Below are 14,312 nucleotides of genomic sequence, written 5' to 3'. Positions count from 1 at the left end.
CCATTTTGTATACTGCGGCATGAAAAGTAATATTGCATTTTATAAACTTTGTAAAAAAAAGGGTAAAGTGTCACGAATTCATCACACTCTTTGATCAGCTCAGGTACTTCCAGTGATTGCTCCTCAGTGAATGTTATAACTGTCATACACGCATACACATATATATCTATATAAATGAATATTTCTTGCAATTATTGGTCCCGTCCACAACCATGGCTGGTACATTGTGAACCAAAAGATCGCAGTCGCATCCACTGACATGTGATTCGTTATCTGCCCAACAGTCATGTCACCGCTCGATAGACTTGAAGTCGACAGATGTAACGATTTTTCATAAGTAAAAGCCTGAAATACATAAACATACAGCTAATATATGAACAGGTACTTTTTCGTAAAAAGCACACTGGAACATCTGGCTTTTTGTAGTTTTCATTCATATGTAAATTACCAACCAACCATCGAGTCATTTCATTCCAAAAGAAGATTTTTACATCAATACGTGGCTGTTTATTAATACATTTTTGAGAACATAGATAAACAAATTTCTTCTGGGAACTTTCAATGACTATATTTCTATGCCAGCTCCATAGAGAGTGTCCTTGTTAAATCTTCCTCCTACCTGAAGGGCTGACTGTACACGTATAGCATACCAATCGAACATAATATGTGAAAGTCGTAACAGAACGGCCCTGGCAAGCGTAGACACACAGATGACAAGCACAAGAACATATCCGTTCCTGAAGAACTCGTTTATTGTTACGTAGCACAGCTGCGAAGAAGATAAAACGATGTGTATTCATAAATTACTTTTTTCAAGTGTCAACTTGAAGGTTTGTTTGTCTCACCAATTACGATATAGTAACTGCTATAGGTTCTGCAGCAATAAGAAATACTGGCTCGACCAATTGCGAGCCAACACATGAATGAGCTTTGTTTCTTTCTTTGTTGTTCTATTAATGAAACGAAAATGTTAGGGTTGACTTTCGGTGAATCAAGTACACTCTACTTTACCAAACCTTTCAACGAGGAAACTACTGTAAGTTTGTCAATCTACTGTCATTTCAACTAGTAACAATGCTATCAAACGAAGTTTCTTACCTCTCTATTATGCAAGTCTAACATCGAGGGTTTTGTAACCCGCAAACCTTACCATTCCCGAAAGCTTTGCTTACGTTTTCAGTTGGTTGTTCTTCGCTAAAGTACTCTCTTGTTGCGTAGCTAATTACGCCCCCAATGGCCAAAGGAATCACAATGAGACAGATATCTGCGAGCACATTGATGGACACTCCCAGTAATATCTGCCGACCGTACGCTCTCACGTAGGCTTTCCACAAAGACGATGGTCTGTTTTTCTGAAGAGCTCTTGCCTGAAGCATAAGATAGAACAAACACAATATTCTCTGCTAAAATTTGGTATCAACAAATATTGATTTTTAATACTGTATTTTTGTGTGAAATTAAACGTCCAATTGGATAAACATATGATTATTCTATCTTCACAGTGACAAGTTACGCTGGGATGTTGATCTAAATATGTGAAAAGCTATTTTCTGAGTAATTTGACAAATTATTGCTTCCTCATGAAATGATAGTGAATTGTTTCTCTGGCTGCGACGTATTTTATCATTGTTATTCCTCAGTGGCAAACAGAAAGCGTTCATTAAAATGAACTCATTTTTTTTATTACGCGGGCTTTCTTCTAAAATTTCGATCGTATCATATAATTATGAGAGTGCGTAAAAATAGGTAAAAGAAAAATACCGTGCTCGACTTCGCAGAATGGAGCATTTACAACAAAATTCGTCATACGAATTTGTTATGTCACAGTTGAACTGTTTTTTAAAGATAAAAAAACAAAACCAGACAAAAAAAAAGGAAAATCAAAACTGATCCAACATGGTGGCAAAATAGGATTGTATCTTGCCGATTTATGATCTTCTCTACCACAGACTGGACTGACATGATCTTCCAAAAACACGATTGTAAATAATTTGGGATAATTGCATCTTTATATTTTTCAAAATCTCAAAAGTGTTAGGTGCCCTATAGCTGAATATTGTGGTATTAAAATTTACTCATAAAAACAAGTGTGTAATTTAAAAAGAAAAGCATATAACGTTCCATTTGCAAATTATATTGACGTTACTTCACCATCCAATTATCCCAAATTAGTTCCAATCGCGTTCAAAGCAGACTTGGAATCAAACAAAATGTTTTTTAGTTATCACAAAGCTAGTCACAAATGCTTAAAATATCAAGTTTAGCATCGATTAAGGACAGTGATTCATTTACTTTCTCTGAGTCATATGCTTTCTTGAAAACTTTGTACACGTTTCGGCATTCAAAATCCGACGGCAAGCACCCAAGATCATCCATCTCTAATGGTCGCTGGTACCCGAGAACGAACAACCAATTAAGAGACGAAAACATCACCTTCGATAACAGATTACCGTAGTTGAAGCGGTAGAACATCCTCTTGTTATTGACATCGGTAGGATAAGCCTTTTCGTTGTAACACCAACCTAAAATCTGTCAAATCACTATTATTTTCATCGTTAAACTCTCATTGTGTATTTCGGCAATAAAAACGTACTTGCACGGGCTGAAGATAACGGTCAGACCAATGAAGTGTTCCGATCATCTAATGAGCATATTTTCTACGTCATTCCAAATAAAGGTAAATCTATCTATTCTATAGTATTAATGAGGGTAATTTAAATGTCGAAAGAAATTTGTGTGTGTGACGACTCAGTAGTGACAGAAATACCAATTAATGATCAAAATCAGACAATTGAATTGTTGGCAAATAACAACTTTGCACACGAGCGCTATGTATGACTTGTCTTCCTAACTTCGACAGTCGCCCTAATACCAATCGATCGGAAATGTGGACTGAGGAAAAGTGTGACTGTGTCAGATCATTATCAAATTCAGCTCGACAAAAACATCAGTCATTCGCACATACGCCAGCAGTATACAAACAAAATACACACCAATGAGTAACTGCAGAAAGGTTATCAAGAATGTAACCTAGGTCAAGCTGATAACTGGAACGTGTACTTTGGATATATGACGGGTGAGTAAATACTTATGTTCGCAAACAAACGAGGTAGCATTTTGCTGTACGTAAAGATTTCAAAGGCTTACCTTTGTTCGTATTAAGTTAACTTCCAGACAGAGCATACATCCGTAGATAACGATGCATGTAAGGATAACCACTTGTCTCATTATGGTAATATCAAACCCAATTTCCTCTGTTTGTTTGATTAGTCTTACAACGTCAATAGCGACAGCAGTCGGCCAATACAGAAACAACAACCAGGTCAAGTGAGGTCGATTCCAATATTCAAGGTAGTTATAGTACACTAAACTTATTAGTCCACAGAGCATTGCACACGACTGAGGTACATAGAGATGAGGTTGTGTTACGGAGTTCCTGGTCAGATCTGTTAAAACACCTTCACCAACGCCACAGAGTAACACTAAAATCAAGAGACTTGACATAATCCATTTTCTTTTGTGTCCCGGATATGGTATAAGCATTTTCGATGAACAGTTTTGCAGTGCTGTGAAACATCCGAGTATGATCAGGACCAAAGACAGAAGAAGGAGGAAGCACAGGTGTATTCCACAATACAAAATATCGAGATAGCGTTGACTTTGGTGGCAGTGAGTTGAATTGTCGCACATTTTAACTAAGCATGTCTGTTCGGACGAGGCCATTGCAAGCCAGTGCAGAAGCAGAGCTGTAGTTCAATGGTTCAGTGTTGACTTGTTGACGTCACGAAAGGAGGGGGCGGCGATTTGGTGAATGTCAAATCCGTCACTCTAAATAATACTTCACATTCCACCGTCAAATTCGTGACCCAAATCAAAGGTGACCTTTTTATGATGTGTAGTACCATAAGCAACTGTATGAAGCATATTTAACTCTGGTGCTGATAACTGATTAATTTTTTCTGTGACGTAGTGCTATGTCATTATAATTCATGAGCTGTCATAACTATAGTCCAGAACAAGTGTCGGCTTAAAATGCTGGTTTAGCAAAGACGAAGGTCGTTGGCCATGTCAGAAATCAGGATGACAACGGCTATGACATTCGGGCTGACTTTGATAATGAATATCTACTTGGGAGAAATATTTATGTCGGTTATTGGTTGTTGTCAAACTTTGGTAAAGAGGTTGTACAAAAGTCTCACTATTTGCCTGCAATTTGAGTTTTGCAGACGAAACAGTGCACAAGGCGCCTGTTGTCAAAGCCCACGTTGAAAGTGAAATTTTCACTTGACCTTTACGTATGTTGGTATGGAAAGGTATACCTGAAGACATTCTGCTAGGTGAGGGTGAGCTTATCTTCGAGGATCCCAGTGCGTTAGTGGTCACAATACGTCAAAAGAAAGCGCAAGACCAGCGCGAGGCTATAGTTAAGCGAAATGAAATGGCGTCAGGCGTGAGAGCAATACCTGAAGAGGAGTTGCCAACTCTCATTCAAGCGGAATAAACAGGTGATGACTCCGATGAGGAAGTAGAATCATCTGATGAAAGTAATAGCACTTCAGAACATAGTGATACAGTCAATGAAATGCAATAGGTAAATGGGTCGCGTGACGAACATGATGATTCACTGGGTATCTCTAGCTAGTTTGACGAGGACAATTCAAACAGTGGTGAAGCGGATGATATAAACAGTAGGCGTGAGTGTAATGATACCTCCCATGATATATCAGCCCTTGACGAACCGTTTGATTAGAATTCATCAGACCTAAGTGACACAAGTGATGATGAAGAAAGTGATGACGTTACTTCTAAAATGTCCAAGAACATTTCCACCGGATTAAAATGTCAGCAGGAATATGCTGAAATATTAAGGTTAGATCGGGATAAGTTAAGACAACTTCAATTAGGGACGGTCCCAGATTGTCCCATAAATTCAAGAAACAAAATTCCTTCGTTTAGATCAAACCCCCTCCCCTAAACGAAAGTTCAAAAGTGCGAAATGTCGATGTCTGCCTGAAAATACAATGTAGCAATTTGTTAGAGCTACTGAAGAATATGTATCCCCTGACCCACATTATCTGTACATCGTAAAGTACTTCTTCTATTTTGAGTACTATAAACCATAGCATGACACGAACGAGTTTGGAAACAGTTACAGCAAAATTGTTATGAGTGTGTAGGTTTTGTTCATTTTACACACAATGTAAAGAGAACTTGTGATCACAAAATAAAAGTGCGACAGTGAAGTTCACTAATTGAATGGAGGTCAAACCCCCTCCCCCTTAAACGAACGAATTTCCCTTTTTGAACTTATGCGACAATCTCAGACAGTCCCTTAGCATATCCTACTCTTGCAAAGGTGCCAGAGCATGCAGATGCAAGTCAATCGTTGGAAAATCAGGCAGGAGTGTTTGGGCATGAGAAATCATTGTATCGTTAGTGTATTTCTTCACATATGGTGCGTGAAGTTAGACAAATTGTGGTAACTGAGGAATGTCGAAATGCATTGCTTAGAGTGTCACGTGACATACCTCTGCCGGTACACCTTTGTATTGAAAAGACTAAACAACAGTTGCTACAATACTATTACTTGCCTGTTATTTTCAAGGATGTTGCAGAATACTGCAGGACTTGTGGTCCATGTCAAAAATTCGCAAGACGGAGAGCATTCGCAGTAGGTAATAACGGTGCGAGAAAGATCTGCTGACATTAGAAAAATTGTCAAGAAGAACATGGAAAAAGCTCAGGCACGATGATATGACAGAAGAGCAAGGAAAGAGTCGCGATAAAATACTTGTACACTTACCTTTCTCCACGCTCAAGTTGAGTGCTCAATGGCAAGGGACATTCACTGTGGTAAGGAAAGTCTCAAACATTGATTATGAAATTGAGCAAGGTGGCCGTAGAAAACTAAGAGGGTTTATCATGTAAACATGCTAAGGGAGCCTTCAGTAATTACAGGGGGGTTAGCCGGGGGGAATTGGGGAGGGTCACTTTTTATAAAACTGTCTATTGGGGAGGGTCACTTTTTATAAACCTATCTTAGGGGGAGGGTCACTTTTGACAGAGGATGATTTTACGGCCAAACCTTTGAATGTACATTTTATATTTCCTGAGTAGGATATTGCCGACAAAATACATCGATTCTTTTAAATATGTACACATTATCAACAACCTTCACAAGCAAAGAAGGTGCAATGGTATCCTACAGTAAACACCTTGAACAGTTAAAACTGATGAAAGACATGAGAGAAAAACATATGGGATAGATGGCGAAGTGTAAATCAATTAGCAAATATCTATAAATATTCCCGGATATTGTTAGTTTAGTGTTTTATATTGGCAAAAAATTGATCATAATTCATTCATAAACTACCATGTATAGTTAATCAACATTTCGGTGAAACTCGAAAATCTAATTTCTTGCACACATATCCAATTGTAAGCACCATAGTCGAATCAAGTACATTTATATTAATATTGAAGAGTACATAAACACACATTTTTAACTATTTTTATATTCGAAAAAAATTATTCATTGTTTCCTCATAATCTACCCTGTATAATCAATCAACATTTCAGTGAAATTCCAAAATCCAAATTTCTTGCACACACATCAATTTGAAACCTCCCTATTCTTATCAAGTACATTAATATAAAATATCAAGAGTATATAAATACACAGATTTACCTATTTTTGTATTGGGAAAAAATATTCATAGTTTCCTCATAAACTACCATGTATAGTGAATCAACATTTTGCTGAAATTCCAAAAATCCAATTTCTTGTACACACATCCGTTTGTAACCACCTTAGTCTAAGCAAGGACATTAATATGAATAACCAAGAGTACATAAATACACAGATTTACCTATTTTTATATTCGAAAAAAAATTATTCATAGTTTCCTCATAAACTACCATGCATAATCAATCAACATTTCAGTGAAATTCCAAAAGCTAAATTTCTTGCACACACATCAATTTGAAACCACCCTATTCTTATCAAGTACATTAAAATAAATAATCAAGAGTACATAAATACACAGATTTACCAATTTTTGTATTGGGAAAAAATATTCATAGTTTCCTCATAAACACCATGTATAGTGAATCAACATTTTGCTGAAATTCCAAAAATCCAATTTCTTGCACACACATCAATTAGTAACCACCTTAGTCTTAGCAAGGACATTAATATGATTCAGAATAACCAAGAGTACATAAATACTCAGATTTACCTGTTTTTGTATTGGAAAAACATTCATAGTTTCGACATCGACTGCCATGTATAGTGAAATCAACATTTCAGTGAAATTCCAAAATCCAATTTCTTGCACATGCATCCATTTGTAACCACCCTAGCCATCAAATACATTAATATGAATAATCAAGAGTACATAAACACACTGATTTATCTATTCTTGTATTGAAAAAAATTATTCATAGTTTTGTCATAAACCACCATGCATAGTAAATCAAGATTTTCCATGAAATCCAAAAATCCAATTTCTTGTACACACATGCACGTTTAATTCCCACTTCAAGCAAAGTACATTTACATATATTATCAAACATATATAAATGTACAGATATAGCTTGTTGTGTGGTAGAAAATTGTCAATAGTTTGCCTGGTAGACTCCCATATGTTATGATTTGATATTTTTTGGTGAAGCACTATATCAGCCACATCTTGCCACCTTATAGTTGCGCAAAATATGGTGACCCTCCCGCAAATGCATGAACCCTTCAAAAATACTTGCGTGATGAATTGCGACCCTCCTTCCCAAAATGCGAGCCCCCTGTAATTGTCTGTAACTTATATAACAATTAAACTTATCGTTATGTAGATTAGCTGATACTGTTTAGTTATTTTAGTTATTGTTTTAGGTGGCGCTGCACTAGCGGCGACACTGTGGCTCTATCTCAACGTTTTTTTTGTTGGATTTTCGTCCTTGTGAGTGATATTTTTCCCTCATTTTCATACGTATTTTCATCATGAATGGTTGGAGAATGGACGGCAACTCGTTCTGTGTATTTTTGGTGTTCCTGGCTCTGTTGGTACACTTTCATCGATGTGGCGGAGTGAAGACACAGAACAGCCATGGTCATGGTGCATTTCCCTTTGTTTACAGCCGGGAAATCTTGCTGAGCTTGCGTGACCAACAGGTGTCTGCTAATGTTTTGAATGCTAACTTTCCAGTTGATATTTTACGTACAACGATACACTCAGACGGGAACGACAATTTTACTGCAGGAACTCACAAGCGAAGGAAAAGAGGTAGGAAGGGTGGTGTAAGACAAAAACTGAGACAGCGAAAAGCCAGACTGCCATTACCAACTGTACTTCTAGCAAACGTTCGTTCTTTACGTGCAAAGGTCGATGAACTGCAAGCTAATGTAAACTACATGAATGAATATAAAAATTCATGTCTGTTTGCTTTCACGGAAACTTGGTTGGATGAACAGGTTGGTGACCAAGATTTATTTGTTGATGGTTTCGGTACACCAATCCGTTTGGATAGAGACAAGAGAAGACAGGAAAAGATCATGGCGGCGGAGTGTGTTTTTATGTAAATGAGCGATGGTGTAAAACCGTGACTGTCCGTGATGGAATGTGCACACCTGATATTGAGCTATTGTCTATTTCTCTTCGTCCGTTCTATATTCCCAGAGAATTTTCTCAATTGTTTTTCACTTTAGTCTACGTACACCCACGAGCGAATGTTTCTACAGCAGCTGAACACATATCAAATAATTTACAGAAATTGGAATCACTTGCCCCGGATGCTCCGAAGTTTGTACTTGGTGACTTCAATCATTGTGACTTTAGCAAGAGTGCAAAAAATATCCACCAATATGTTTCGTGTCCTACTCGTTTTGATAAAATACTTGATAGGTGTTATGGTACAGTTCCTGACGCATACAAATCTTTTGCGTTGCCCTCTCTTGGATCTTCAGATCATAATGTTGTAATGCTTGCCCCTATCTATAAACCAGTCATTAAGCGGATTCGTAGAGTAACAAAAACTGTGAAGAACTGGTCAGTAGACAGTATTTCTAGCTTACAGGCGTGTTTCGAATGTACTGACTGGGAGATGTTTTATCATTCTTGTATCGATTTTAATCAACTTGCCGATGTCATTTCTTCCTATATTTCATTTTGTGCAGATTCTGTTATTCCTACGAAAAATGTTAAAATTTTCCCCAATAACAAGCCATGGGTGACCAAAAAATTAAAGTCTATTCTCAACCAGAAGAAGAGAATCTTTTTCAGGGTACATCAGGCGAGAAGCAGTTGATAAACAAAGAAGTCAAGAGAGCGATTAGGCAGGCAAGTTAGATTATAAAAATAAAATTCAATCAAAGTTTCTTTCTGGTAACTTTCGATCTACTTGGCAAGGTATCAAGCATATGGCAGCAGTAAATAAGGTTACTCTTCAGAGTCAAAAGTTACACTAAATAACTTAGACTCAGCGGCGCTGCCAAAGGTCCTGAACACATTCTTCACTCGTTTTGAAACAGAGGATTTTTCATCTCAAATCTCAAATCTAAAACAGTCATTGTCTCCTGAGTTAGGGATGTCTATTGAGACAGAGAAAGTAGCTAAAACTTTAAAATCATAAATGTGAACAAAAGTCCAGGTCCTGATTGTATTTGTGGTCGCACCCTGAAGTTCTGTGCTGATCAGCTTAGTGTAGTCTTACAACACCTTTTCCAAGTTTCTCTTGATACAGTTATTATTCCTGCCATATGGAAAATTCTATAGTAGTACCAGTCCCAAAGAAAGCTAGCCCTAGAGAACCCAATGATTTTCGACCTGTGCTCTTACTTCCCTGGTAATGAAAACATTTGAGAAAATAATTAAGTCCATTATTCTGACAAAGGTTGGCAACAAACTAGACCCCCTACAATTTGCATATCGACCGGGAAAAGGTGTTGAAGATGCTAAGCTTTTCATTCTCAATACACTGTACAAACACTTAGAAAAAACAGGTGCTCATGCAAGAATCCTTTTCGCAGATTTCTCCAGTGCTTTCAACACAATCAAACCCCACATCCTTGCAGAAAAACTCTTAAAATTTAATTTTAGCAATCAACTTGTACTTTGGATTATTGACTTTCTTACAAATAGATCACAAAGGGTGTTTGTCAATGGTATTTTGTCAAGTATCATTCAAACAAATACAGGTTCTCCTCAGGGTTGCATTCTGTCTCCTCTGTTGTACATCCTTTATACTGACGATTGTAGAAGTACACATGAAGGTAGCCATCTTGTTAAGTTTGCTGACGATAGTACTCTGCTTACACTTCTACAGGGATCAGAATGTCATCATGGTCCCGCTCTTAGTGAGTTTGTTGAGTGGTGTGATAATTCTGTATCTTAAACTTAAATGTTAAGAAAACTAAGGAAATGATAATTGATTTTAGGAGGCAAGAACGCAACCCTCCTACGTCCATTGTTCACGATCAAGAAGTCGAGATTGTTTCGAAGTATACATACCTTGGTTCAATATTTGACAGCAAATTGAAATGGGATCATAACACCGATGCTATACTGAAGAAGGGGCAGCAAAGATTGTACTTTTTAAGGAAACTGCGTTCATTCATGGTTGATAGACAAATTTTATCTCTTTTTTATAAATCTTACATTGAAAGCGTTATCTCATTTTCATTCATTTGTTGGTATCAAAATCTGTCTGTTAAAAACAAAACTTCACTTGATAGAATTGTTTCACTTAGCTCAAAACTAATTGGTATACCCCAGAGAAGTCTTTCTACTTTTATAATCAGCAAGTACTCAGGAAAGCCCGCTCAATTCTTTTGTCTAGTGATCACATTTTATCAGCAGAGTTCGACACACTTCCCTCTGGTCGGCGTTTTAGATACCCGGCTTGCAGGTCAAACCGGCGCAAGTTGTCATTCATTCCAACCGCTGTGCGGCTTTTAAATGATTCCTAAACTGTTTTTTTGTATAGTCCTGCGTCTCCTACCATTTTGTAAATTTGTATTATATATTTTTGATGTTGTATTTGAGCCACGCTTTTTAATTGCCCGTGTTTGGGATAAATAAAGTTCTATTGAATTGAATTGAATTGAATTGAATTCCTGGGGAAAATACTACCGTGATCGGGGGAGGGTCAAGTTTTAGAATGAAGGACAAGAGGGAGGGTCTCATTTTAGACACGAGGATAGGGGAGGGTCACATATTACAGTACAGGTGCGCACGGAATTCTCCCGGCCCATCCCCTGTAATTACTGAAGGCTCTCTAAGAGCATGGAAAGATAGTAATAAACCGGTGTATTTTGTCTATAGTGTTGATGCTGTTTGCAAAAACGACATAGAAAATTCTACGTTCTATACACTGAACGATCAAAGAAAATAGACTTTGGAAGAGTAGTAATTGCAGATTCAGTAACTGCGAAGCAACGTGCGGAACTGTTTGCTTACTGCTAGAGTACAGTGATGTTTTAACTGATGTACCTAGTTGTACTGATCGGGTAAAACACGATGTGATAAATACCGACGAAACGCCAATTTGTCAGAAGTCATATCATCTAGCACAGACAGCTTAACAACAATTAAGATGAACTGCAGAAAATGCTGAATGCTGGAATTACTACTGAATCAAAATGTCATTTGGCATCGCCGATCATTTTGGTCAGGAAAGTCAGATTCAGTGTTGACTAAAGAAAACTTAATAGTGTTACAGTATCACACATATCCTATGCCTAGACTAGATGAATTGATTGAGGAAATTATTGGCTTGGATTATATATCATCTAGTAATCTCACAGGGGATATTGGCAAATTCCTCTGAGCAACCTTGCAAGGAAGAAATCCGCCTTCATTACTCCTTTTGGACTGTATGAGTTCACTGTTATGCCATTTTGGGCGAAATATGCGCAAACCACTTTTCAGAGACTACTGGATAAGACATTTAATCAGCCCAGAGAGAGAGAGTGTACATGGATGACTTGAGTCCACATGATCATTCATGGGAAGATCAATTCAAACACATGCGTAGCATAATTGAGAGGTTCTATATGCCGCCTTACGTATGTACTGTAGCTTAGTGTATAGTAGAAGAAAGTAGCATCTTTAGATTATAGTACTCGCTGCCTCAAGTCTTCCATACATCCCTTCAACATTGGAATACCAGCCTTGCCCGACACGGTACCAAGTGACCGGCAATACCATCTTAACCCTGGTCATATTACACAACAATATATAGGTCTGACTCATCGTACAGACAAGTGACAATAAATAAGTGTATCGCGAGAGGCTTCAGTTTTTAAAGTTAAGGTTACAAATTAATGTTTCTGATCTACATACAGTTCATTAAGATGAACGAGAGCTTCAATGGGCAATTGAATTTGTTTCGAAGTAAGAATGGGAGAAAGACTAGAGTTATGCATATTGTTTTTACATGAAGCTAATGGCCGACCTTTGTAGGGCGGTACCACTGCACTCTGAAAATCAGGTGTCATATCCTAGGGAAAAATACAGCTTATGTGAAAGAAGTCACTGATGTTGGTTTTCCACTTGTTCCAATATCTACGTGATATAAAATCGATGAGCAGTAGGTTATGATGACCAGGAACCACAGTTACCCATGTTATAACAATGAATTTCTAGAAACTTTTTTATATATTTGGAAGATGAAATCTACTTTCTTGCAACTTTGAAATGATTTTATCACCCATTTAAATCCTTTCTACAGTTTGAAACTATTTTTTCATCTTTTTTGATATTCTCGCTTATTACATTGATATATATATAAAAAGCGTTCTGAGGAGCATTAATACAACATTACAATCAAATCCGCATTGTATGAAAGAAAAGTTTGAATTGCTTTGAGTGTCTGCCACCTAAGTTTGTTCAATGGTTCAGTGTGTGACAGGTCTAAGTGGTTCGATAAAGTCTGGTAGCGGTTCAGCAAATTAATTCCAAATTACTATTTGAGTTAGATAAACTGGATCAAGTTAGATACACTGGATCATCCACTAAAGATTTCAGCTACGTTTTAAGTGTCAATTGCATTTAATCGCCCTGTCAAACAATTCTAACACAAAGAAGTTCATCACTCAATCTTATTGAATGCTTGTCGCCGAAATAAACTTGTTTTCCATATTTCCGTTATCATTATTGAATCAAATGGATACTCTTAGCCGAGAAATAAGTGGTCATAATCACAATCATACCAAGCCATAATCCAATAACACTAGATCAGAATTCGTAATACAATAGTTGTAAACATAGACACAGAACAGCACAGAACAGACAGTAAATAAGCAGTACACAAACAAAGCCAAATTCATGAAAGAAAGATATATGGACCTCAGGCCAAAAGACCAAGAAGTGATGTCAGGTGTTTCTAAAATAGTAAGCGCATCCTACCCCACATGTAGCACCCGCCATATACCAATCTGTAAGTCAGATAGGTAGCGGTCACTAACTAAGGCCCAATGTCACCGATGCAATCAGCGATTATTTGTCGGAGAGATATTGTATTTATCTACCAGCTTGCGATACCTGCCAACAAGCGTTTGAATGTAGAGACAAGTCTTGCTCTGATGTAACCTTGATTCAACAGTTTGTAAGAGAGATAATCACCATATGAACTGCATGCTCTTGCATATCGAATAAGCTGGGAAATGTATACCCCAAAAGCTGGTGAAAGTGGAATATTACTGATGAGATGTGGGGAAATTGATTATACTGAAGTTGAAATCATCTATCTTGTCATATAGCCTAGTACAAAGGTGACCATTACAGTCAAATTCAAGTAAAATGTCCAGATATCACACCGTTCATTTTGAGCAGAAATCGCAATCGCCGTATAATATGTATGTATGTATGTATGTATGTATGTATGTATGTATGTATGTATGTATGTGTGTGTGTGTGTGTGTGTGTGTGTGTGTGTATGTATGTATGTATGTATGTATATGTATATGTATATAATGTTTACGATGTTTGTTCTTTTCTCTGGAATGGCTGAACCAAATTTAATGAATTTGTCTAGTAATTTTGATCAAAGGAGGCTTATGATTATTGCACAAGTAAACGAAAACATCAAATTACTGAATTGTCGCTCAATTCATATCTAGAACTCATATCTATGTGAAATGAGAACTCGCCTGTAATTATCTTACCACCTGATACCAATAAAGAACATACTTTCCTTCCAAACTATGTGGTGATGAAGGAAACACGTCAAAGTTACCTATAGCCTCCTCCCTCTACACGCAGCAGATGGACATTTGCACACACTTCGCCGGGGAGTTTTGCAGAGTGACTTACATCAAA

General features: G+C 37.3%; 1 protein-coding gene across 1 annotated transcript; it reads right to left on the bottom strand.

Annotated features, from left to right (window-relative positions):
* Window positions 1-54: 54 nt before the first annotated feature.
* Window positions 55-4,013, bottom strand: LOC139135339 (ATP-binding cassette sub-family C member 9-like). Its single transcript, XM_070702683.1, has 5 exons — window positions 3,148-4,013; window positions 2,293-2,529; window positions 1,173-1,367; window positions 620-769; window positions 55-345 (listed from the first exon to the last, which is right to left on the bottom strand). The coding sequence occupies exons 1-5, from the start codon at window positions 3,721-3,723 to the stop codon at window positions 124-126; spliced, it is 1,380 nt and encodes a 459-aa protein (XP_070558784.1). The 5' UTR covers window positions 3,724-4,013; the 3' UTR covers window positions 55-123.
* Window positions 4,014-14,312: the final 10,299 nt, after the last annotated feature.

The sequence above is a fragment of the Ptychodera flava genome, chromosome 6 (assembly GCF_041260155.1).
Source record: "Ptychodera flava strain L36383 chromosome 6, AS_Pfla_20210202, whole genome shotgun sequence".
Classification (NCBI taxonomy): domain Eukaryota; kingdom Metazoa; phylum Hemichordata; class Enteropneusta; family Ptychoderidae; genus Ptychodera; species Ptychodera flava.
Note: the sequence above shows the minus strand (reverse complement) of the source record. Positions and strands in the feature narration are given on the sequence as shown.